This window comes from Trichomonas vaginalis, chromosome II (genome assembly GCF_026262505.1).
Source record: "Trichomonas vaginalis G3 chromosome II, whole genome shotgun sequence".
In the NCBI taxonomy this organism is placed as follows: domain Eukaryota; phylum Parabasalia; order Trichomonadida; family Trichomonadidae; genus Trichomonas; species Trichomonas vaginalis.
Genome location: NC_067204.1, coordinates 3,782,625 through 3,803,806, shown reverse-complemented (window position 1 = coordinate 3,803,806; position 21,182 = coordinate 3,782,625). Strand labels below are relative to the sequence as shown.

The 21,182-nt window shown below is 33.0% G+C and overlaps 9 protein-coding genes and 1 pseudogene across 10 annotated transcripts; 5 read left to right on the top strand and 5 right to left on the bottom strand.

Annotated features, from left to right (window-relative positions):
• Nucleotides 1–941: 941 nt before the first annotated feature.
• On the top strand, nucleotides 942–1,205 carry TVAGG3_0481120 (uncharacterized protein; the record flags this gene model as incomplete). The annotated part of the gene is made up of 1 exon (XM_001314230.1): nucleotides 942–1,205. The coding sequence occupies one exon, from the start codon at nucleotides 942–944 to the stop codon at nucleotides 1,203–1,205; it is 264 nt and encodes an 87-aa protein (XP_001314246.1).
• A 177-nt stretch (nucleotides 1,206–1,382) lies between these two features.
• Nucleotides 1,383–1,961, top strand: TVAGG3_0481110 (uncharacterized protein; the record flags this gene model as incomplete). Its single annotated transcript, XM_001314231.1, has 1 exon — nucleotides 1,383–1,961. The coding sequence occupies one exon, from the start codon at nucleotides 1,383–1,385 to the stop codon at nucleotides 1,959–1,961; it is 579 nt and encodes a 192-aa protein (XP_001314247.1).
• A 1,192-nt stretch (nucleotides 1,962–3,153) lies between these two features.
• On the bottom strand, nucleotides 3,154–4,454 carry TVAGG3_0481100 (phosphoglycerate kinase family; the record flags this gene model as incomplete). The annotated part of the gene is made up of 1 exon (XM_001314232.2): nucleotides 3,185–4,444. One exon carries the CDS (start codon nucleotides 4,442–4,444, stop codon nucleotides 3,185–3,187), a length of 1,260 nt encoding a protein of 419 aa, XP_001314248.1.
• A 3,313-nt stretch (nucleotides 4,455–7,767) lies between these two features.
• TVAGG3_0481090 (uncharacterized protein) lies at nucleotides 7,768–9,208 on the top strand (the record flags this gene model as incomplete). Its single annotated transcript, XM_001314233.1, has 1 exon — nucleotides 7,887–9,197. One exon carries the CDS (start codon nucleotides 7,887–7,889, stop codon nucleotides 9,195–9,197), a length of 1,311 nt encoding a protein of 436 aa, XP_001314249.1.
• A 225-nt stretch (nucleotides 9,209–9,433) lies between these two features.
• Nucleotides 9,434–10,504, bottom strand: TVAGG3_0481080 (uncharacterized protein; the record flags this gene model as incomplete). The annotated part of the gene is made up of 1 exon (XM_001314234.1): nucleotides 9,979–10,488. The coding sequence occupies one exon, from the start codon at nucleotides 10,486–10,488 to the stop codon at nucleotides 9,979–9,981; it is 510 nt and encodes a 169-aa protein (XP_001314250.1).
• Nucleotides 10,505–10,675: 171 nt separating this feature from the next.
• TVAGG3_0481070 (outer segment 5 family) lies at nucleotides 10,676–13,106 on the bottom strand (the record flags this gene model as incomplete). The annotated part of the gene is made up of 1 exon (XM_001314235.1): nucleotides 10,832–13,105. The coding sequence occupies one exon, from the start codon at nucleotides 13,103–13,105 to the stop codon at nucleotides 10,832–10,834; it is 2,274 nt and encodes a 757-aa protein (XP_001314251.1).
• A 785-nt stretch (nucleotides 13,107–13,891) lies between these two features.
• Nucleotides 13,892–14,727, top strand: TVAGG3_0481060 (annotated as a pseudogene). The gene has a single exon: nucleotides 13,956–14,689. A coding segment is annotated over exon 1 (734 nt).
• Nucleotides 14,728–14,903: 176 nt separating this feature from the next.
• TVAGG3_0481050 (positive regulation of histone acetylation) lies at nucleotides 14,904–16,444 on the top strand (the record flags this gene model as incomplete). The annotated part of the gene is made up of 1 exon (XM_001314237.1): nucleotides 15,062–16,423. The coding sequence occupies one exon, from the start codon at nucleotides 15,062–15,064 to the stop codon at nucleotides 16,421–16,423; it is 1,362 nt and encodes a 453-aa protein (XP_001314253.1).
• A 1,414-nt stretch (nucleotides 16,445–17,858) lies between these two features.
• TVAGG3_0481040 (transmembrane protein 181 family) lies at nucleotides 17,859–19,289 on the bottom strand (the record flags this gene model as incomplete). The annotated part of the gene is made up of 1 exon (XM_001314238.1): nucleotides 17,905–19,281. One exon carries the CDS (start codon nucleotides 19,279–19,281, stop codon nucleotides 17,905–17,907), a length of 1,377 nt encoding a protein of 458 aa, XP_001314254.1.
• Nucleotides 19,290–19,405: 116 nt separating this feature from the next.
• TVAGG3_0481030 (uncharacterized protein) lies at nucleotides 19,406–20,938 on the bottom strand (the record flags this gene model as incomplete). The annotated part of the gene is made up of 1 exon (XM_001314239.1): nucleotides 19,670–20,905. The coding sequence occupies one exon, from the start codon at nucleotides 20,903–20,905 to the stop codon at nucleotides 19,670–19,672; it is 1,236 nt and encodes a 411-aa protein (XP_001314255.1).
• Nucleotides 20,939–21,182: the final 244 nt, after the last annotated feature.

Sequence of the window (21,182 nt, the reverse complement as noted above, 5' to 3'; positions counted from 1 at the left end):
AGTAAGAATTCTTCATCATCAAATAATTAAATCTAACTCTCCGTCAATATCATTCGAAACCCAGTTCAAGTATGAAAAACGCAAAAAGTACTTTGGTGATGAAATTAAAATAAATCGAACCCGAAATGGAACAGCATTCTATGATACTTCAAGTTCTAACAATTATTACATTTTTGTTTGCAACTTTGAAGAATGCACAGAAAATGGCGCAATTTATATCATTAGAAGTAACGAAATTTACACATTACTTGAAGATTCTGTATTTAATAGATGCAAATCCACTTCAAATGGTGGATCTGTTTACTTTGACTGCAGACAGTTAGGACATTTTGTTCAACAACGAAATTGTTATTTTGATTCAATATCAACAAGTTATAACATGGCATTTGAGCATTTAGCTAAATCTTTTTCTACAAATAAAAACTATGCCATTGAAATTTCAGTTTCAAAATGCGGAGAAAGTGAATCAATAGGAAGTTATACATTTGAGATTGCATATGGTGATGTCCAAATTAAGAATATCAACATCACTTACAACAAATGCAGTCAAAGATCATCAGTTACTAGTACCCTTTATGGAATATCAGGTTACTGTAACTTCTCAGCATTCAAAGAAAACAACCAAACCGGGAGTGAATCCTTTGGATTTGTCAGTTGGTATGATTCAAGCATACATACAGTTTCTTATTGCAATGTTATTGGAAATAAATGCGGAACAAGCAGCGACCAAGTTTTATTTAATCACTGCGTATTTTTAAATAACACTGCAGGATGTATGTTTTATGTTAAAGAAGAATGTTACACATTGTTCATTACTGATTCATATGTTGAATCAAAAACAACAACAGGACCAGGATTTAGTTCTTAAACCATTCATTCGATATGACAATAATAATAATCATGACTCCGATATTTAGCACCATGTGAAATAAGAAACAGCCATGCAAAAGAAGAAAGAACTTCAACAAAACATGCGTGGTCAAACTTTCCAACAATACGAGAACGAACTCAATAACCTTCGTCAATCTAACAATGACAAACAGAAACAGTATAAAGAACTTGAAGAAAGGAAGAATATTTTTAACCAAATTAAAACTCTTGAAGAAGAACTGAAACAATACGAAGAGACAGAAGAAAATAATCAGAAAAATCTTCAAACATCTGAATCAGAACTCAAATCCCTTCAATTTGAAAACAAATCATAAATATCATTTAAATGATAATATTATATAATATACAAATAGAAAAAATATACAAAAAAGTGACATTTTTGTACTTTTAAAAACAAATTTTAATTATCTCTCCAAAGCCAGAAAAACATATACAAAGCAAAGTAGTTAAATCTAGTAATCCTTCAAAATCTTTCGAAACTCAGTACAAGTATGAAAAACGGAAAAAGATTCAGTTGGTCAGAATATTTTGGAGATGCTGCTAAAGTATATCGAACTCATAACGGAGCAGCATTATATGACACTTCAAGTTCTAACAATTATTACATTTTTGTTTGCAGCTTTGAAGAGTGCACAGAAAAAGGCGCAATTTATATCGAAAGAACTAACGAAATCTACACATTACTTGAAGATTCTGTATTTAATAGATGCAAATCCAATGCAGGTGGATCTCTCTTCTATCTCTGCTCTAAAGGAAATTTTGTTCAACAACGAAATTGTTATTCTGAATCAATAGCATATAATTTCATGGCATTTTATCAATTGGTTAAACAATCTTCTCCTACTAATAAAAACTATGCTTTTGATATTTCAGTTTCAAAATGCGGAGAAAGTGAATCAAAAGGAAGTAATACATTTCAAATTGCATGTATGATACTACAAGTTCTTACAATTATTACATTTTTGTTTGCGAGTTTGAAGAATGCACATGAAAAGATGCAATTTATATCCAAAGAAGAAACGAAATCTACACATTACTTGAAGATTCCGTATTTAATATATCTTTTTTAAATTTTGAAACAATGAAAAGTTAGGGTATGACGAGAGTATACTATTTCTCCGTATGCTCGTAAAAATTGAATATTTGTAAACTAAGCTATTGGTCCCTTTAACTTCTAATGTTGATCAATATTTGAATCGAAAATAATTGTGTGCAATAGAATTACACTTTTCTGGCATTTTTGGATCGCTGCGCGCCCCTGACAATAAGTTGGAAAATAATAAATTTTGAATCAGATGCTTTTCCAAACTTATTGATATCTACTAATAAATTAATATGGACTTGAATTACGAAAATCAAATCAATAAAAAAGTAATTGCTTGTAATGAAATATGATGCTAGTGTCGACTTTTCCTTAGATTATATTGATCTGAATCATATTTTGGCTTTGTAAACATTTTCAAATTCTTAATTTCAAATCAGCAATATAAGATTTCTGAAAAAGTTCTGTACTACTCTAATCGGACAGAATACAGATATTATTAACGAGTGCATGAAACATCAGAAAATGAACATAGAATGCCTCAGAATCATTATGAAAACTGAATATGCTATTGAAAGTGAGATATTTGATTACAAAGATTTCCTAATAGAATATCTTCCACCTTTCAAAGATATTATCAAATTTTAAAACTTGAAAGCTGTATTCTTGCTTTACAAGAAATTCAAAACAGAAATCTTTACATGGTGTGCTGCATTTCCACAAACAATCGATATTATCAAAAAAGAGATAAATTCCGACAATTATGACTACCGTAATAATAACATTTTAGTTTACGTTTGCCAATCCCAAAATGGTGATATATTTAAATTTTTATTAAACTCGATAATGCAAACGATAAATATGTCAATGAGTCCAATGAACATCAATCGACCCCTCTTCATTTTACTACAAAGTGTAATAACAAAGAAACCACCAAACTTCGTATTTCACACGGTGCAAATATTAATGAAAAGATAGTGATGGATTAACCACTCTTCATTAATATAATAGTAAAGAAACAACTGAACTTCTTATTTCACATGGTGCAAATGTCAATGAAAAAGATAATGATGGGGGTATATCTGAATAAGCCTGATTTTACCTTTCCACTTAACAATTTATATGGGCATGCTATGCCCAATCATAAAATTATATTAGTTTCATATTTTATTTATGCAAAAAAAAAACTAAGATATTTCTTCTGAATTGGTGAAAAATTAATTAATTAAAAGCAAAAAGATAAGGCAAATTTTACTGCTTGTCGGAAAGGGCAAGGAGGCCTGGCATTGGGCGGCCTTCGAGGAGTTCAAGGGAAGCACCACCACCTGTTGAGATGTGGGAGATCTTCTCTGTGTAGCCCCACTTCATGGCGCAGGCAGCGCAGTCACCACCACCGATAACTGTGAGAGCACCATTAGCTGTAGCTTGAGCAACAGCATCAAGGATGCCGCGTGTACCAGCCTGGAAAGCCTCGAACTCATAAACACCAGCTGGGCCGTTCCAAACGAGTGTCTTAGCGCGGAGAACTGTCTCCTGGAATTCCTTGATTGTCTTTGGACCGATATCGAGACCCATCCAGCCCTCTGGGATGCCCTCTTCGAGTGTAACAATCTTTGTGTTAGCATCAGCCTTGAAAGCATCAGCGATCTTGAAATCGGATGGAAGGTGGATCTTAACGTTCTTAGCCTTAGCCTTCTCGAGGAGTTGGTTGACAATCTTAGCGCCTTCCTCATCGAAGATGGACTTGCCAATCTGGACGTTCTGGGAGACCTTGAGGAATGTGAAGGCCATACCACCTGTGATGATCATCTCATCGACCTTGTCGAGGAGGTTCTCAATAAGTTTGATCTTATCTGTAACCTTGCCACCACCAAGGATGGAGAGGAGTGGGCGGACTGGCTTCTCAAGAACTGGAACGAAAGCATCGAGTTCCTTCTTGATGAGGTTACCAGCAGCACGGATTGGAAGGTTGACGTGAGCCATGGAAGCGTGGCCACGGTGAGCTGTGCCGAAGGCATCATTGATGTAGAGATCACCGAGGGATGTGAGTTCGGCGTAGAACTTCTCGAGTTCTTCCTTTGTTGGCTTGACCTTTGAGCCATCCTTGTTGACGCGAGCGCCTTCTTCTTCGTAGTGGAATCTGACGTTCTCGAGGAGGATGAGGGAGCCCTTAGCTGGGTGATCGCAGACGGCGTGGACTTCTGGGCCAACGCAGTCCTTGACGAAGGTAACCTTCATGCCGATGAGTTCCTCAAGGCGCTGAGCAACTGGGGCGAGTGTTTCCTTTGTAACCTGACCATTTGGACGGCCGAGGTGGGAAAGGAGTGTGATGGAGTTAGCGCCCTTGGCGAAAACTTCCTTGATTGTTGGAATTGTAGCCTCAATTCTCTGGTTGTTAGCGATCTTGCCGTCCTTGCCGAATGGGACGTTGAAGTCGACACGCATAACGACACGCTTGCCGGCGATATCTTTCTCAGTAAGGTCGTGAAGGGTAAGCTTGTTGCCCAACATTGTAAAGTGATGTGAACACTTATAGCTCAAAAATTCTTTCACAAGTGGCCTCAAAGTATTCAATTTTGAATAACTGATAGAATTTTCGACCTATCGGCTTTTTCTCTATCTTGTCACGTTTTAATATTCGTTCCTATTCTAATTATGCTGTACTATTAAAGATAATGTAATGTTGATGTTTGCCGATGTGCAAAATATTCAATGTGATTTTATCGGAATGCGATTACATGACAAAAAAAAATTATTTTATCATCGTTTTTTCTTATAGGAATTCACCATCTGCCCACAACTCATCATTAATATGCTTATATCTTCGATTTATTACCTGTCACTAAATTATTCATTATTGCTGGCAATTTTCGAAATGATACAATCTGATTTCATGCAACCCTACATCTGTCGCCAAATTTCAGAATAGCTTGTATTTGTATTACTATACTTCTCTTTATTATTGGTTTTGATTCACATAAAAACTCGAATTCAGCTTTTTCATATTTAAACCTTTTGTTTTCAGTGATTTAGAAGAAATTTTTCCCATATTATCTATAACATCGAGATTAACTCTACCAACAAGTATAAATCCTCTGAATATCATTTTTTCATACATGATTTCAATAAATTTTTTAATTTAAAAACCACAAAACATTATTTTATCACTATCTGCAACATTATACATCAAAGTTTAGTGCTATAATAATAATACTTTTTTGAGCTAAAAATAACTGCTCTTGTCAAGCTTAATTTATATTAGATTAACTATTTTTATCTCCCTCGAACTATTTATATAAACTAGGACAAAAAAATATATGACTTAATCATAATCACCTTATACATCTAAGGTTGATCTATCCATATCCAAGGCATATCCTTTATTTTCCATAAAATATAATCTTATGATAATCAATTTGTTAATATTCCTTCAAATTTATGAATATTTATCTAAATTCGCCTTCATATTTCAAATGAAGTAAATTTTACTTGGAACTATGTCAAAATAGAGAGTGATTATAATTAAAAGTATTTAATTAGTAATTAAAATTCGGAATTTAATAAAATCGTATAAAGCGCAAAGAACGTAGCAATTCTATAAGAACTAGATATACATGAGCATTTTATATCAATAAAAGGATAAAAATCAAGCCATGATAGATATAATCCGTGTATTTTATCTCCCATTGCATAATCTATGGAACGAAGACGAAAGTATCGGAAATACTGTGCTTTGCCGAATGAGTATTCTGTAATTAAGCTTGTATTCGTTATCCTTGTGGATTTATATTCTTTGAATAAAGAAATAAAATTTGATCCATCATTAGAAAATTCTAATGAACATGATGGTTTGACTTTATCCCAGTTATAACCATGAGTTGTTACACCTCTAATTACCATTCCAGAAATTAAATATGGAATTTTAAAGTCAATTTGTAAATAATCGCCTGGGTTTGTGTACAATGCCCAATAGTTTGAATCAATTCTATTGCATATATATGGAAATCCTACAATTGTATTTTGATCTGAAGGTCGCCACTGCTTTTGGGATACCGAAACAACATTTGATTGGACAATTCCTGACCTATATATTTGAAGCAACTGTTTAAATATTGCATACTCTCTATAGTCTCTCACAAATTTTTATGTTTTCAAATTAAAAAATCACAAATTGATTTGTCAAAAAATGTTCGCAAAGAGGTATGCTGACTGGAATAAGGTTAATTTTTTCTCTTAACGTCATTTTTAATGGCCACGTCTAGAGCCAAACATAACATTATTTTAGAAACAAGTAAAGTCATTCGAAAAAGCACTTCATATATTATGTTTTCGATCGTAACAATATAGATGTTTTCGCTTTTATACAAAAGATTTATCAAATTTATTATCATATATGTTATTATTCCTTCATCTTTACGGAAACTCCATAGCATTAAGAAACTCGCATGGGAGATTACTCAAACGTATATGTTAAAATCCTAAATTATTAACTTTTTTTTGTACAGGTGGTTTTCCTTGTAATAGCTATAAAACATATAGATTCATTGTAAGTATCACCTTTAGAATAGATTTATTTAAAAACTATCAGCCAAAAAAAAGTTACCCGTATATTCAATTACTGACTTATTCAAAATAGCAAAATTAATAATACGATAATGATTTGTAGCATCATGGTATGCATAATGTTTAACTATTTAGTATGTCTTATAAAATTATTATTTTATTTTTTTTATTATTAGGAATAAATTATCTTAATACTAGTAAATAGTTCACACATTTATTTAATTTAGATTTTTTTGCTCAGAAAGTCTAATTGATTTGTATTAACTCATCATTTATTCGCTCATTGAGAAAGTATTATTAAAACATGCAAGATATGTGAGATTATTATAAACATCGGATGACAATCTGAAGGGTTTAATTTCAATCATACTTCATGATAATTAATATAATATTTTTATTCATTATTGTAATATATGAGATTTAAGCATTAATATTATTTTAGAACTTAAAATAATTAGTTTTTGCCGATTCATAATTCGAATAAATCAGCTGAATATGTAAATATTTAAAAAATTCAAAAATGGCAAAAATAATCTGAGTATAAAATATATGCAAATTACTAATGCATTTTCCTCAAAATTGGCCGATAGTTTTTCTTGCATGTTCATACAAACATTGCTCACAAGCATGCATAGAAGCTATATTCAAAATTTGGTGGCATTTGGCCTGTATCAATGGTAGTCAGCATACCTCTGTTCGCAACATTTGCAAAATTAGAAACTTTATATTATAAGCTCTTATACAAAATAAAGGAGCTTTTCTTCCGATTTCTTTAATGAATCATGATTATCCATCTTTAGCAATTACCAAATGAATTTTTTGGTATCTTTCCAATTAAGACTATCATTCAAAACTATTATCTTCATTACCATGTGATTGTTTGTAATAATATTTAGTAGCACGTATTATAAATCCAACAATTTTCTTACATTTCGAAATTCCTTATCACATTTCTTTATATCTATTCCATTCATAACGACATCATATATGATTTGATCAATAATTTCTTTCTTGTTATGTAAAATACCAGAATTAGGTGATTTATTAGCTCAATTGAGATATTTCTGTTTATTTACATAATTGTATGTTTAATATAAAAGCATTTTCTTTATTATGAATTTTTAGTAAATTTGCTCATTCAATATTCCAATATAGTACATCAATTTTAAGCAATTCTAAGATTTCCTAAACCATAAGGCAAGCGTTAACCAATCAAGCAAACTCATTAATTAGATTAAGATTCCACCGATTAAAGCGAAATCTTATTGAAAAAGGATATGAAATATGAACAATGATAGCTATTATTTAAAAATACTAAGCTCATTCGTTTTCATGCTTGATTTACAGAGATATTTTATATATCCATGTGATTTCGAATGTCATAAAAAAAATGGATCAATATCAAAACCCGATGCTGACTCCTGAACAGAACAGAATCTCTTTTGAAAGGAGATTAGATATGGAGAAGGCTCAAGTTATCTACGATAAATGCAGAAATTATGTCCATTTCGAGCATATTCGTGATTCACAAATCATTACAATGAAATTGCCACCACTTGTTGCTGAAATAGTTTCTATTTCTACAGGTGGTACAAAATTCAGTATTGGATGTGAGCAATTAGGTAGATTTAATATTGGTCAAAAGAAATTTACATATTCAGTCAATTATTCAATCGGTGGACGCTACGGTGATACAAAATTTAAAATTAATGAGCCAATTTCGGACATTGATGATAAAGATCTCTTTGATGCCATTTATGACGTCATTGATCCACATAGAAAACTTCGTGCATACAAATATCTTAACATGGCTCTTCCGCAGCCACGTGGCCCAGACAATTACGTTTCTCCATTTGATATTCCTGAATTTAGATGCGATTTATGCCAACAATTGCTACTTTATAAAGAAGAAATACCAAAAATAACCAAATTTACAGAATGCAAATTGAGAGTTGACCTTCCAATTGCCATTTATTTGGTTGAATGTTTTGCAACCAACCAATCAAAGAAAGAAAAGGCTCTTACGAACAAAGACTTCCTTACCGAGAGGAAAATATACACTCTCATGCTGTTTGCAGACCTCCCTGTCCTGTTTTACTACAATGGAAAACAAGTTGAACTCACATTCGCAGAATACTGCAAGATTCCAGCTCAAACCATCAGAAATCAGTTAGACTTTGCAATGAATATCTTCAAACATTGCGAAAAGATGATTTGTACGTTCAATGAAGTTTTGAATTATAATTTTAAGCAAGCGCACACAATTGATGCAGAAAATGATACAGATATTGCTATTGTCAAAGAAATGGACCAGCCATTGTATCCATCTAAGAACAGAATGTTCATGTTATTTGGTCTTCAGTCAGAACCAGGAAAAGAACAGCGCGCTAAGTACGAATCGACACTAAGAGAGATGTGGAATAAAATCTGCATCTATATATGCCCTGTTTGTCAGAAATTGTCGACATCAAGAAATCCATGTCCAATTGGCCAACACGTTGGTGCGCAGATTCCATTTGAAGATGGAAGTATGGAACGCGATGCAGTGGTCGCTGGTTTTCCGACGAAACAGAGAATCTACGAATGCTGCGGTCTTGTGAACGTCGCATTCGATTACGGATGCAGCACAGAGACACATCACTCATTCCCAACTGATCCGCTCTATTTTGTTTCACAGTTATTATTTAACTATTGTTATTAACTCGATAATCAAATTTAATTTTTTTTTATTCAATAATATCAATAAAAAGAAATTAAAGTTTATATAAATTATATGTTGTTTTTATGTTTTTCACTCATAAATCCTAAAACTATCTATCCTTCTTTGAGATGAAGGAGATATTTAACCATTTAATATGTATTTTATAGAGATAAACGTATTTCTAAGAATTTTTATGACATAAGTTGTATCAACAATGTTAAACAAGAATAATATAAAGGAGTTTTGAAGCAAAATTTCAAAATTTAGTAGTTGGCACATTTTCTACATAAATGTTTTAAGTAAATGGATTAAATTCAAGAAGTATAATCAAATTTCAACACAGAATTGAATCTACACATCAAGGAGATTGAAATTGATAAAGATTTAAAGTTACAAATGAAAATGAATAGATTTATTTTCAGCTAAGCTATATTTTAAAAATGTCAACTAATTAAACATATTAAATTTTTACTACTTTAAACAGTTTTGTCTATATCTTTTTATAAAGATATTTAAAAGTAAAATATGCGATGACAATCAAGTTGATGGTTGTGAAACGTCATTTAGTTAGTGAACTATTTCTAAAATCCGTTAAATATAAATATGAAATTGATTTGACCATTAATTTTGTCTGTGTTGCCAAATCAAGTTTACAACAGTGATCCCCTTTGAGATACAATGCGAAATCGTTATTTAAGTAAAAAAAGCTTTGCGAATGATTAATTTTCTCTCTTTTGGCGACCATTTGAGTAAAATAAGTAATACGGATGGCTATATATGCTTACTTATTGAGGAATTCCATCGCAATATTGTAAAATTCTGAGGGATCATAGTTTTCAGGAACTTGAAACTTTTTAATTTCTTTTAGTTCAATATTTTCGCTTCCCAAAAATTCTTCGAGCTTTTTAATGCGGTCTAATTCTTCTTTAGTCAATTGAATTTCCGGTTTTTTAGTTTCTACTGGTTTTATTGGTATTTTCTTTGGTTCTTCTACTTTTGGAGCGATTTCTTTTGGTTCTTTTTTGATTTCAGCCACTGGTTTTGGTGGTTCCGAATTTAATTTGATGTTATCTAATAATTTGTTTTTAATCTTTAGCATATCAATATTTTTCCCCTTTAGGTAAATGTTATTGTTTGAAATTCTTGATTGTATTCGACGATTTATTTCATATGAAAATAAATAGCGTTCTATTTGATCCAAGCCTGTATCTATTACAAAACTAAGTGCTGATATACTTGATAATATGTTATCTTTTGCAGCATTGATTTCAGCTATTGGATTAAATGTCATGAAACAACTCCCGAAAAAAAAAATGAACCAAAAGCAGCAGTTTTCCAAAGGAAGTATATATGAGGTAAGCTTTTTATCAATTTCATGCTATATTTAGACAATAAGAAAGAAAAATCCAATATTGTTGTCATATTCTCTATTTTGCATGTAAATTGATCAAAAACATTCTCAAAAAAGATATGTTTGAATGAAATCCAACTAAAAATAATAGGAAAAAAAGAATATTCAAAAATTTGCAAAGATTGGAATTCTCAGAGTCACGAAGAAATATAATTTAATGGAAAGAAACATGTAAATATATCTATTATAAAAATACCTTAAAAAATGTTTAAAAAAATTAAATTCAAGCAGTTTCTTTGGCCTTTTCATCATTAATAATATGTCTAACGCTCTCTAAGTCAACCTGACCAAGTTTCTGGAAGTTTGGATCTGTTTCTTCAAGACCCATATCCTTCAAGAACTTTGTTCTGTAAGCAGCCACTACTTCCAAGAACTTGTTCGTTCTCTTAGCGATAGAGTAAGCACTGTCCCATCTGTTCAAGCCGATATTCATCTTAATTGCTCTGAAGATGCATCCGCCCTGAATCAAGATTTCCTCGGCTTCGTTAGCTCTGCCCTGCAAAACTGCAATCATTGCATTTCTTGCGGCAGGAGCCTTCATCTTCTTGACCTTTTCGAGGAAGAGAACTCTGTCAATCATTGTTAATGCGGCATAAGCTTCTTGTGCGGCATCAATTTCGCCAGCTTGGACGGCGCATGCAGCACAAACTGCCCAAAGAGTTTCATCCTTCATTGCACGGCAAACTTGGAGAACAACTTTCCAATTACGTTGGATATCAATTGCTTCGTGAAGCATTAAGAGGAATGGGTTGATCTGGACAACACAGAATGCTCCTTCCTTGCTACGAACGAAAGCATGAGTTCCGTCGAAGCTATCAAGCTCGGATGTATCGAATAATGTACGAAGTTCGAATTTGAGCTTAGGAAGTAATTCTGGTGTGAAGAAGGATGCACTTGGGCAGCCCCAAACTGTTAATTTGTCTTCGCTTCTGGCAACAATAACATCATGTACTGTATGCCAGCTGAATTCGTCAACGAAGTTAGCAAGTTTCTGTGTTTCTATTGTTGGTGGTTGACGTGGATTGGTTGTAACGAATCTGCAAATTGTTAAATCTCCATTTGCATTTGTAAATCCGAAACGAGCCTTTGCGAGGAGTGCGGCTTGGTTTGTTGTAATATTTCTGACTTCACTTGGGTGGACAAGTGGCTCTCCAGATGTTGGTTGGCCGGATGATGAGCTGAATGCGAAAACCTTCTTACGATCATCTGGTGAAACAACGCAGACGATGCATGGTGAGCAAGCGATCATCTGGGATGATACTAATTCCCATTTGATGCTTGGTTCTGTAATACGAGAAATAACACGTCCATCGTAGCCGTAGATTTGAGCTCCTGATGAAGAAACGTATACGAACATTGTTGCGGATTGGGCAATTGTCTTTGCTGGCTCCTTGATCTCTACGATAAGAGGAGCTGTCCAAGAACCAAATTTATAGATTTGAAGCTTTGTTTGTGTATTTACGATAAGGTTGTTGAAGCCGATTGTGAAATCTGCGACGGATTCGTTGAACTGCAAGTTCTCAGATAATCCGTTTTTAAGATCGTAAACTGTAAGCTTTCTTGGTCCATCAGCGATAACTTCGCAATCCTTGTAAACAATCTTCTTGCCAACAGCAGCAATAAGGTTGATTGTGCCACCGCCAGCGACCATAGCGCGAGGTTGGTCGTTATTAGCGCAGATTGCAGCACCAGCATCGATTGGGATGGAGAATTGGATGCGGAGCTTTGAATCGGTTAAGTAAAGTCTGTTTGCTGTTCCGATCAAGCAAAGATGAGATGTTGGGAGGAAAGCGACTGAAGAAACAGCGTAATCAAATGGATGTGTTTCAGCAATCGGACGGCCGTCCATATCAAACAAGCGGGCGACGCGATCTTCACCACCTGTAAGAATTTCGTTAGTAACGTGATTCCAATCACTGCATGTGATTAAACGGCGATGTGCACGGAACTGTGTCTGCTCCTGCTTAAATGAAGCAGAACGGACGGTTACTGTGCCACCATTTGAAAACATAATATATTTTCCAGTAGAATCCCAATTTAATGTTGTAATTGCACTTCCGCAGCTTGCAAGTGTTGATCTAAGGCTTCCATTTCTTGACCAGATTTTAACAAGACCATCTTCACCAGCTGTAGCGATAGAAGAGCCATCAGGATTGACTTTAAGGCATGTGATACCGCCATTGTGTGCGTTAACTGTTTTTTCTATTCTCCAATTGGTTGAGCAAAGACGGAATGTGCCATCAGAGCAACCAATAATGAAGGTATTTGGAGCTGATGAATCACGAGTAGAGTCGATACATGTAATATGTGAATCCTTGAATACGAAGACGTCATCTGATGTTTGTGCAAGGTCATCTGTATTAAACGGATATTTGCGAATTGCACCTGCATCGACTGCAGTGTAAAAGTTTTTGTCATCGCTGCAGATTCCAGCTATCATACCGTCGATGCCCGGAAGAGAGCTAGCTTCTGTTTTAGAAAGAATTTGAATCTTCATTTAATAAAAATGTCCGTTTTAAAAAAATAAACAGAGCTCTCAATTTTAGAGAAATGACTGTCTCCTTTTTTGCATGAGAATATAACAATCATAGTGACTAATACGGCAAATTTTCAATATTTGCTGATTTCGAGCTCAATTATTTTGGAAATTTATTATTGTTATTGGTTTTTTATCGTTTGTGCAATAACTTAAAATTATTATGAATATTATTAAATATTAATAATTTAATTCTTTAAAATTTATTTTGTGTGATGAGATAATTAAAAAGACAATTATAAATTTACAAAAATAATTTTTCAAAGAAAATTTTTGTTCAAAAAATCGTTACAACAATATTCATTTTCTGGATTTTGAAAAAATTTTGAAATAGAACAGGTCACTTATCTCTCAATATAAGAAAGTTCTAGCGTTATGAAGCATAAATTTGCATTATTTAGTCTATCTTGATATGATTATGAATATTAATATTAGATATTGTTAAAACAGCAGAGCAAGAAGCTTTCAATTCAGCATGTAACACTGTTCCATATGGAATGATGACATAAATTATGGCATCTCACTCTATTGTTGAAAGTTCATGAACTCAATTATATAATGAATTGCTTGAATAGTGGTGCATTGCTGTATTATGATGCTTTAATGTAGTCTCTCCTTTCAATCTTGCGTAGAATGAATTGAATTTCCTCTCATCCTGAATTTTAAACAAAAAATTTGAAGTACTTGAAATTGAACATCCAAACCTATTAAGAATTCATTGATTTGATTTTCATTTCTAAAAAAATTGACAGTTCCAAAAAAATGGATTTTGACAATGCATTTGCTGAATGTATAAGGACAGGCGATATAAATGGCATTGAATCGCTTGGTATTAACTCAGATGTCATTAATGATGCATTAATTTGTCCAACACCAGTTCCTCAAATTCCAGGTCAATTTTTCTTACCACAAGTTAATTATCCAACTCCTCTTGTATATGCTATATTATGTAAACAAGATCTTGTTGTTGAAAAATTATTATCACTAGGCGCTAATACTGAACTGAAAGTAGGACAATGGGAACCAATACATTTTGCTGTTGCTTCAAGAACATATTCGATAACAAAAATTCTTCTTTCTCATAAACCTTCTCTTGTCAATAGAAAAGTCGAAAGTACAGGTAATACACCACTACATATCGCTGTATCTTCAGGTGACAACAATTTGGTACTTCTTCTCCTTAAATTTTCTGCAGATCCAAATGTTTTTAATCAAACAGACAAATCTCCACTATTTTTAGCAGAACATTTACATGACATGACTATTTTTAAGACTTTAATTATATTCGAAGCCGATTATTCCAAAGTAAACAAAAATAATATTTCTGCAAAAGCATATGCCGAACAAAACAAACTCGAAATGGCCATTACATTCTTCAAAGAGGAAGTTGACAAAGAAATGCCATCTCAAGAAGAATTATTATCTACATTAGATACTTTAGATCGTAGCCAGCCACATTACATTGATTACAATGAACAGATCAATCTTTTGGATCAAAAGATATCTGCAGCTCAAGAGAAATACGATTTTCAGAACCAAAAATAGATTTTTTTTGTTATTGATATCATAAAACATGTTTTATTATTAAAATATACTTCTGTAAATGTATTTTCTATTATATTTTGATATTTAGATAGGATTCAAATTTGATTATCAAAAAAATTCGAAGATAAATTGATTTCGAATGAATTTTCTAACTCTTTGAGATTGCTAAAATGTACAATACAAAGGAAAATAATTCACTTTTTTCCTTTGCTACATCTAAAATCACCCTCACATCTAGCCGCTGAACGAAATAAGCGGCTAAATGTTGGTGATGAAATATCTAGTATAGGAAGAACATGCTCTACATGTCATAGAGACATTTCAAGCGAAATTTATGTAAAATGTACAAAATGCAAAGGATTTAATCAATGCATGGAATGCTTTGGCATCGGCAGCGAATCACAAAATCATCTCAGAACGCATACATTCATTGTTGTGGAGCCATGTCTCCCTCCAATTTACGCGGAAGATTGGACTGGCGAAGAAGAAAGCTTATTTTTCAATGCACTTCAAAAATGTGGATTCGGAAATTGGCAAGATGTCTCAAACTTACTCAAAACTAAGTCAGCCGAACAATGCAAAGCACATTATCTTCAAATCTTCATAGACAACGAAAATGCGCCAATGCCACCAAAAGAAATACAACCTAAAGCAGAAATTCCGCCACCACCTGATTTTTGTACAGACCCTCAAGATTCATTACCTTCAATAGCAGCAGAAAGGAACTTAGCTGAACATAATAAACGGGAACGAACTACACCAGCAGAGTTTGCAGGCTGGATGCCGAACAGAAATGAGTTCGAAATTGAATTCCAAACAGATGCAGAACAAGGAATTTACGGAATTACATTTTCAGCGGACGAAAACAACGAAGCTGCATTTATGGAGAAGCTAAATGCATTACGGACATACAGCGATATCGTAGAAGCTCGTGAAGAGCGAATTAAATTTGCACTCGACTATAATCTACTAAATGATGAATTTAAAGGCTTCGGACCACAAACCAAAGAGAATAGAGCCTTTGAAGAACAGTTATTATGTCTCGCACAAGTGATTCCTAAAGATGAATTAAAAGAATTTGCAATTTCATTAGAAAAAGAGATTGCTTTGAAGCGAAACCTAAACATGTTGCATACATGGTGGGAAAATGGTGTTGTTTCCCGCGAAGAAGGCCTCATGTTCAACGCATTAGAGCAATTAAACAAAGATGACAAACTAACTCCATCAGCAATCGAAAAATGGAACCGGGAAGCAGCTCAAAAGGTCGAATCCCAGGAATACAAGTCATCCCACGACAAGCAGCTCCTTTCTCCAGCTGAAAACGCCCTTTGTTTGAACTTTGGTTTGTCTTCCATTGAATTTTTGAAGCAGAAAGATTTACTTATACGAGAATTTATATTTAGAGGGAAGATGACTGCTGAAATAGCAGTGTCCTTCGCTCCTAAACAAGCACGCGCCATGAAGGAAATATTCAGATTGATGAAATCTCAGGGATTATTCGTAAAAGACATTTCTGAACTGGATAACCAGGATGAAACAACAAATAATGAACCAGAAGAACAGGAGGAACAACCGAAATCTCCTGTAAGAAATGAGGAACAAAACGAGGAAGAAGAAGCAAATCATTCGGTCGCTGAAGAAGAGAACCAGGTTTCTGAAGATGTACAATCAACTGAGAACCAAGAAACTAATAACGAAGAAGAACAAACTGAAGAAAATACTGATTCTTCTTGAAATAATAAAATAGATTGTTTAATTTATATTAAAATATAGTTTTTACACAACTTATCTTCTAATTAAAAGACTCATACTCTAAAATATCCTATGAGACTCTTTGATTTTAGCAGAAGTATGAGTAAAACTGATAATAATCATACAGACACGATGTTAGCAGAATACCTTAGTGATAGACAACTCATAGCTAAGGTAGCAGCTTATAATTCTTTAGTTTTTATTCGCAGAACTTCTATTTTAGCTAATTTTTGATCAAATTAAATAAATTTTTGGCCATGAATTCTAAAATCCCTTAATTTACTTAAATATATACATGGCACGGCGGGCGCAAAAAGTGACAAAATAGAATACCTATGGTGGCAAGACAAAGGAAACATTTTTGTAAGGCAAACATTATATCAAATACCTTTACTTTGTAATAAGAAATATAATTATCACGAAATTACAAATAAATATTGTTTAATATAATTAATAGCAAAATTCTTTTTTATTATTTCCCTTAAGACCTTACTTATTAAGTATACGTATAACAAGCTTGTACTGCATGTATTAGTTAATAGAACAAAAGAAAATGAGCTCAAATGTTTAATTTATATTAAAATATAGTTATTATGGGAAACATCACCGAGCGCCATTTGGCGCCCCTAATGCTGTTTCTATCGGTATGATTAAGGAGCTTTCTTATGCACTTTCATCACTTGAACTTGAACACTACAAGATATATGCCCCCCTCCCAATGGGAGGTGGGAGCAAAAATTGAAATGTTTACATTGATTTTTGAATACTTTACAAGCGCCCCTCCCAGTGGGCGCGGGCGCAAGTGATCGGGTCAAAAAAATCATAAAAATATTCAAAATTGCGATTTTAATAGATGTTTAAGAAGTAAATTTATTAATAACGATATTTCATAGTACAAAATGTGTTCAATCTCTTCGTAAATCATTCAAAAAAATCAAAAGAATTTCCAAAATTCAATTTTTTTAGTAAAATTTATATCTTTTTCTATCGTCTCCTCCCCACCAGTGGGAGCCACCGGAGGCGCGGGCGGCGCCGCTGGCGCCAAAAAAGTAGCGCCCATCGTGCCATGTATACTTAAATATGATAGAGTTATCAAAAAATCTCATGCTTATCTCATGTTTCTTTATTATCAATAGCTAACAATTTCAATAAAGTGATTTCATTGTAGAGAGGGAGAATTCATACTTTATTGACTAAGGATCTTCAAATGTCTCCAAATCTTTGAGATAACTTTACATTTCTTTAATATTAATTTTGTTATCTCAAAAATTATTCATGAGCTACCCGAATTTTTTGTTAACCATACATGAAATTTTTATAGAAGAAGCAAATTCTATCTATCACTAAATATTATAATGAATTCCGCATTTTTGTTCTAAATATAGAGTTTTGAATGTAAAAAGAAGGTTATTTACAACTGATTATAGTAATATATTTTATTCCAAAAAAATTTATAAAAAAATTTAAATTGTTTCTGTTCCTTGATTTGCTGGTTCTTCTTTAGCAGCCTCTTCATTTGCAGCATCCTCATCTTCAGCAATATTAACAATTTCCTGTGGATCTGTGTCAGCGATTTGTGTCTGCTTCATTTCCTCCCTCTTTTCCACAAAGAGAGCTTTTTCTATCGGAAGATTTCCGTATATGAAGAAGCAGGTGACGAAATTGGCGAAAAGGATGTAGAATACGTCAGAAGCAAACGAGAAACCGAGCTGAGAACGTGGACAGAAGAATCTTAAACCGGCTCTGATGCAATCCAAGACTTCTAAGAGAATGAAGCATAGGGAGACCAAGACAAGAGTGGCATCTTCCTTGATTTGGACTGTAATTATGCCTAATACCATGATAAATAAAATAATCAAATGATATATGGCTGTAAGTGCCCAAATTGGGATCTTGAAGTCGGAATTCTTAATGTATACGCTGTATGTGTTAAGTGGCATGTGGTTAATTGCAATAGATTGTAAGATAATAATAAGGGATAATCCAAATGAGATACAGAGGCCAATTAACCAGCTAGAGAATATCCTGTTGGCCCAGCTATGAGTAAGTGAGTTGAAGAATGACATTACGAATAAGATAAATACCATATGGAATAATTCTGGCATAATATCGTAAATATTCGAGAACCAGTATACGGAATAGTATTTGAGGATCAACCATGGACCATCAATGCATAAAGCAGCAAGTCCAAGGAATAATGTTGACCAATGATCTTTTCTAGTTGGATAAAGACGTTTTGGAGCAACGCATCCGAGGAAAATGATAAGTACTAAGGTCATTGCTGATATCATAACAAATAAGGTAATGGAAATCGGTGTATTTAGAGAAGTGCAAGTGATATCTGCTCTTCTAAGGATTTTCTTGCCAGTTGCGCTTGAAATGTTGACGACTAATGATACTGAACTGAAATTGACGAAGTTGTAATCAGTAACAATAATTTCATCGCATCTTCCTTTTTCACAACCAACAACTTCCGTAGTGTTGATTTCTCTTGTTGAAATGACTTTCATTTCATCATCATATAATCTGGCAAAGCCTTGAGCTGTAATTGTATGCTTGTTTGCAAGATCTGAAACGTAAGGAATTACAGAAAGGATTGCGAAAGAATTTAATGGTGTAAAATGCTTAAATTGTGCTCTGTTAGCAACATCTGTTGATGGAATTGGAAGAGATTGTACTCTTGTGATTTGATAATTCGTATTTTTCGGTACGAATGAGCAAACAGCGGCTCCTGTCAGAAAAATTGATACTACGACAATGAGAATTGCTGCCTTGCATGAAGACATAATCTCAATTGGTGTCGATAGTGTTTCTTCATCAGGAAGGATTTGCGCTTTCATTTTTTTTTAGCGAAAAATTTCTACTTTAGAAATATCATTGTGGATCATCACATTCATAATTATAAATTCATTATTATGAGATAAGAAATTTCATTATAAATAAGGTTTTCGTTGTAATTTGGAGATGAGATATTGCTTCCAAACTCATTTGATTGATAAGATCTACAACATTCTTAATTTTATACCGATACAAATCATATCAAAAGATAATTTCTATTTTTTGGAAATCATTCTAACTCATTTTTTTCATTTACATGATTTTCAAACGAGATTTGGTTGATATTATGCATGAACTTGATAATACCTGATAATATACTATCTTTTATGAAAAATAATTTTTGATTATTTTTTTCAAATCGAAATAACGTATATTTATTCAAACAAAATATTATATATCCTTGTATGTATCTATAATTTTGAGCATTTTATCTTTGTGGTCCATAGTTAATTTCAAAATCTCTGAAAAATAATCAAAAGTAACAGTACTGTGAGTAGGAAGAATATACCCAGAAGGCTGAATCTTAAACTTGTCAAATGTTGCAATATAATCATTCCAAAGGTCTAATGGAATTCTACGGCGTTTAAATCCGTCCAATTCCATAATATCGCCTGCTTTATGCATGTAAGTTGGATCAACCTGCCAAATAGCTTGTACGGAGTTAACTATTGCAGAAAAAACTAAATGAGTTGGAAGATCTGTATTTGGAAACGCTTTTGATATGTTTAAATAGAGTAAATGAAGTACCATCTTTGTTCTATCATTATATGGATTGGTTGTTGACATCTTAAAAGCAAATCCTTCTTGAACCATTTTGAATTTTCCAACTTGAGAAATAATGCTCTTAAAAGTATCATCATTTTGAAATGTCATTGCTATGAACTTGAAAATGAATGTATCAGTTGGGAATTTTTGAGTATTTTTATCAATGGTTTTAATAAATCCAACACATAAGAAATCAAAGAGATCTACTAAGAATGGATCACACCCTCTCAAATACCATTCTGTTTTTTCGTCATCAAACAAGTGTAGCGGTAAAAAACTAACTAACTTGAAAAATCTCAATGTATTAATTGTTCTATTGTAGAAAGCTACAGTCATATTGTCAGTGTTTGGATATCCGTTACATATTTTTGATAAAATATAAAATTGCTTGATGATATCAGAGTCTGTATTTTCTATTGCATCATGGAATGGTTCTTCTTCTACTTTCAGAGAAAATAGTCTATCAACGTTATTATTTCGTAATACAATATAGCGACCTTCGAAGAAAAGTTGAGAATTCGTAGTTATAATTTCAATTTCTCTTTTGTTGAAATCAAAAAGCGAACAATATGGATCATCATATAAGAAATAAAATCGTGTTCCTTTCGGAGATCCTTCGGGTTTTGCTAATACAAAAAAGAATTTGCACTCAGGATTCATTGGGGTTCTTGTTCTCCAAAATCTTTTTGGTACACATGATGTATCAATATCTGGTTCAGGTTTGTAAGCGGTTTGCTGCTCCTTAAAGTTATTTGAATTTGATTTTTCTTGTTCATTCGCATTCCCAATGGCTATTTTCATCGGTTTCTGTAGTTCTTGCTTATATGCATTAAATTTATTCAGGCGACCATTCAAATTCATCAAATTTCAAAATAAAATCTGTTGCCGTTAAATCGAGTTCATTATTATTCCCGTTTGTAATTCAAAAATTGAATGTTTTTAATATAGAGTACGGAATGAATTTTAGATCATGAAAAAAAAAAAACTATATAGATACGGGAAAAAGGTGGGGGCGAATACACTTTCCTATTTACAATAGATCCAAATTCACATATACCATCAAATGAAAGAAATATTAAAAGATCAAGTTCTAGCAAATAGTTTTAGAAAACAAACAGGAAGCTCAATAAAATATATG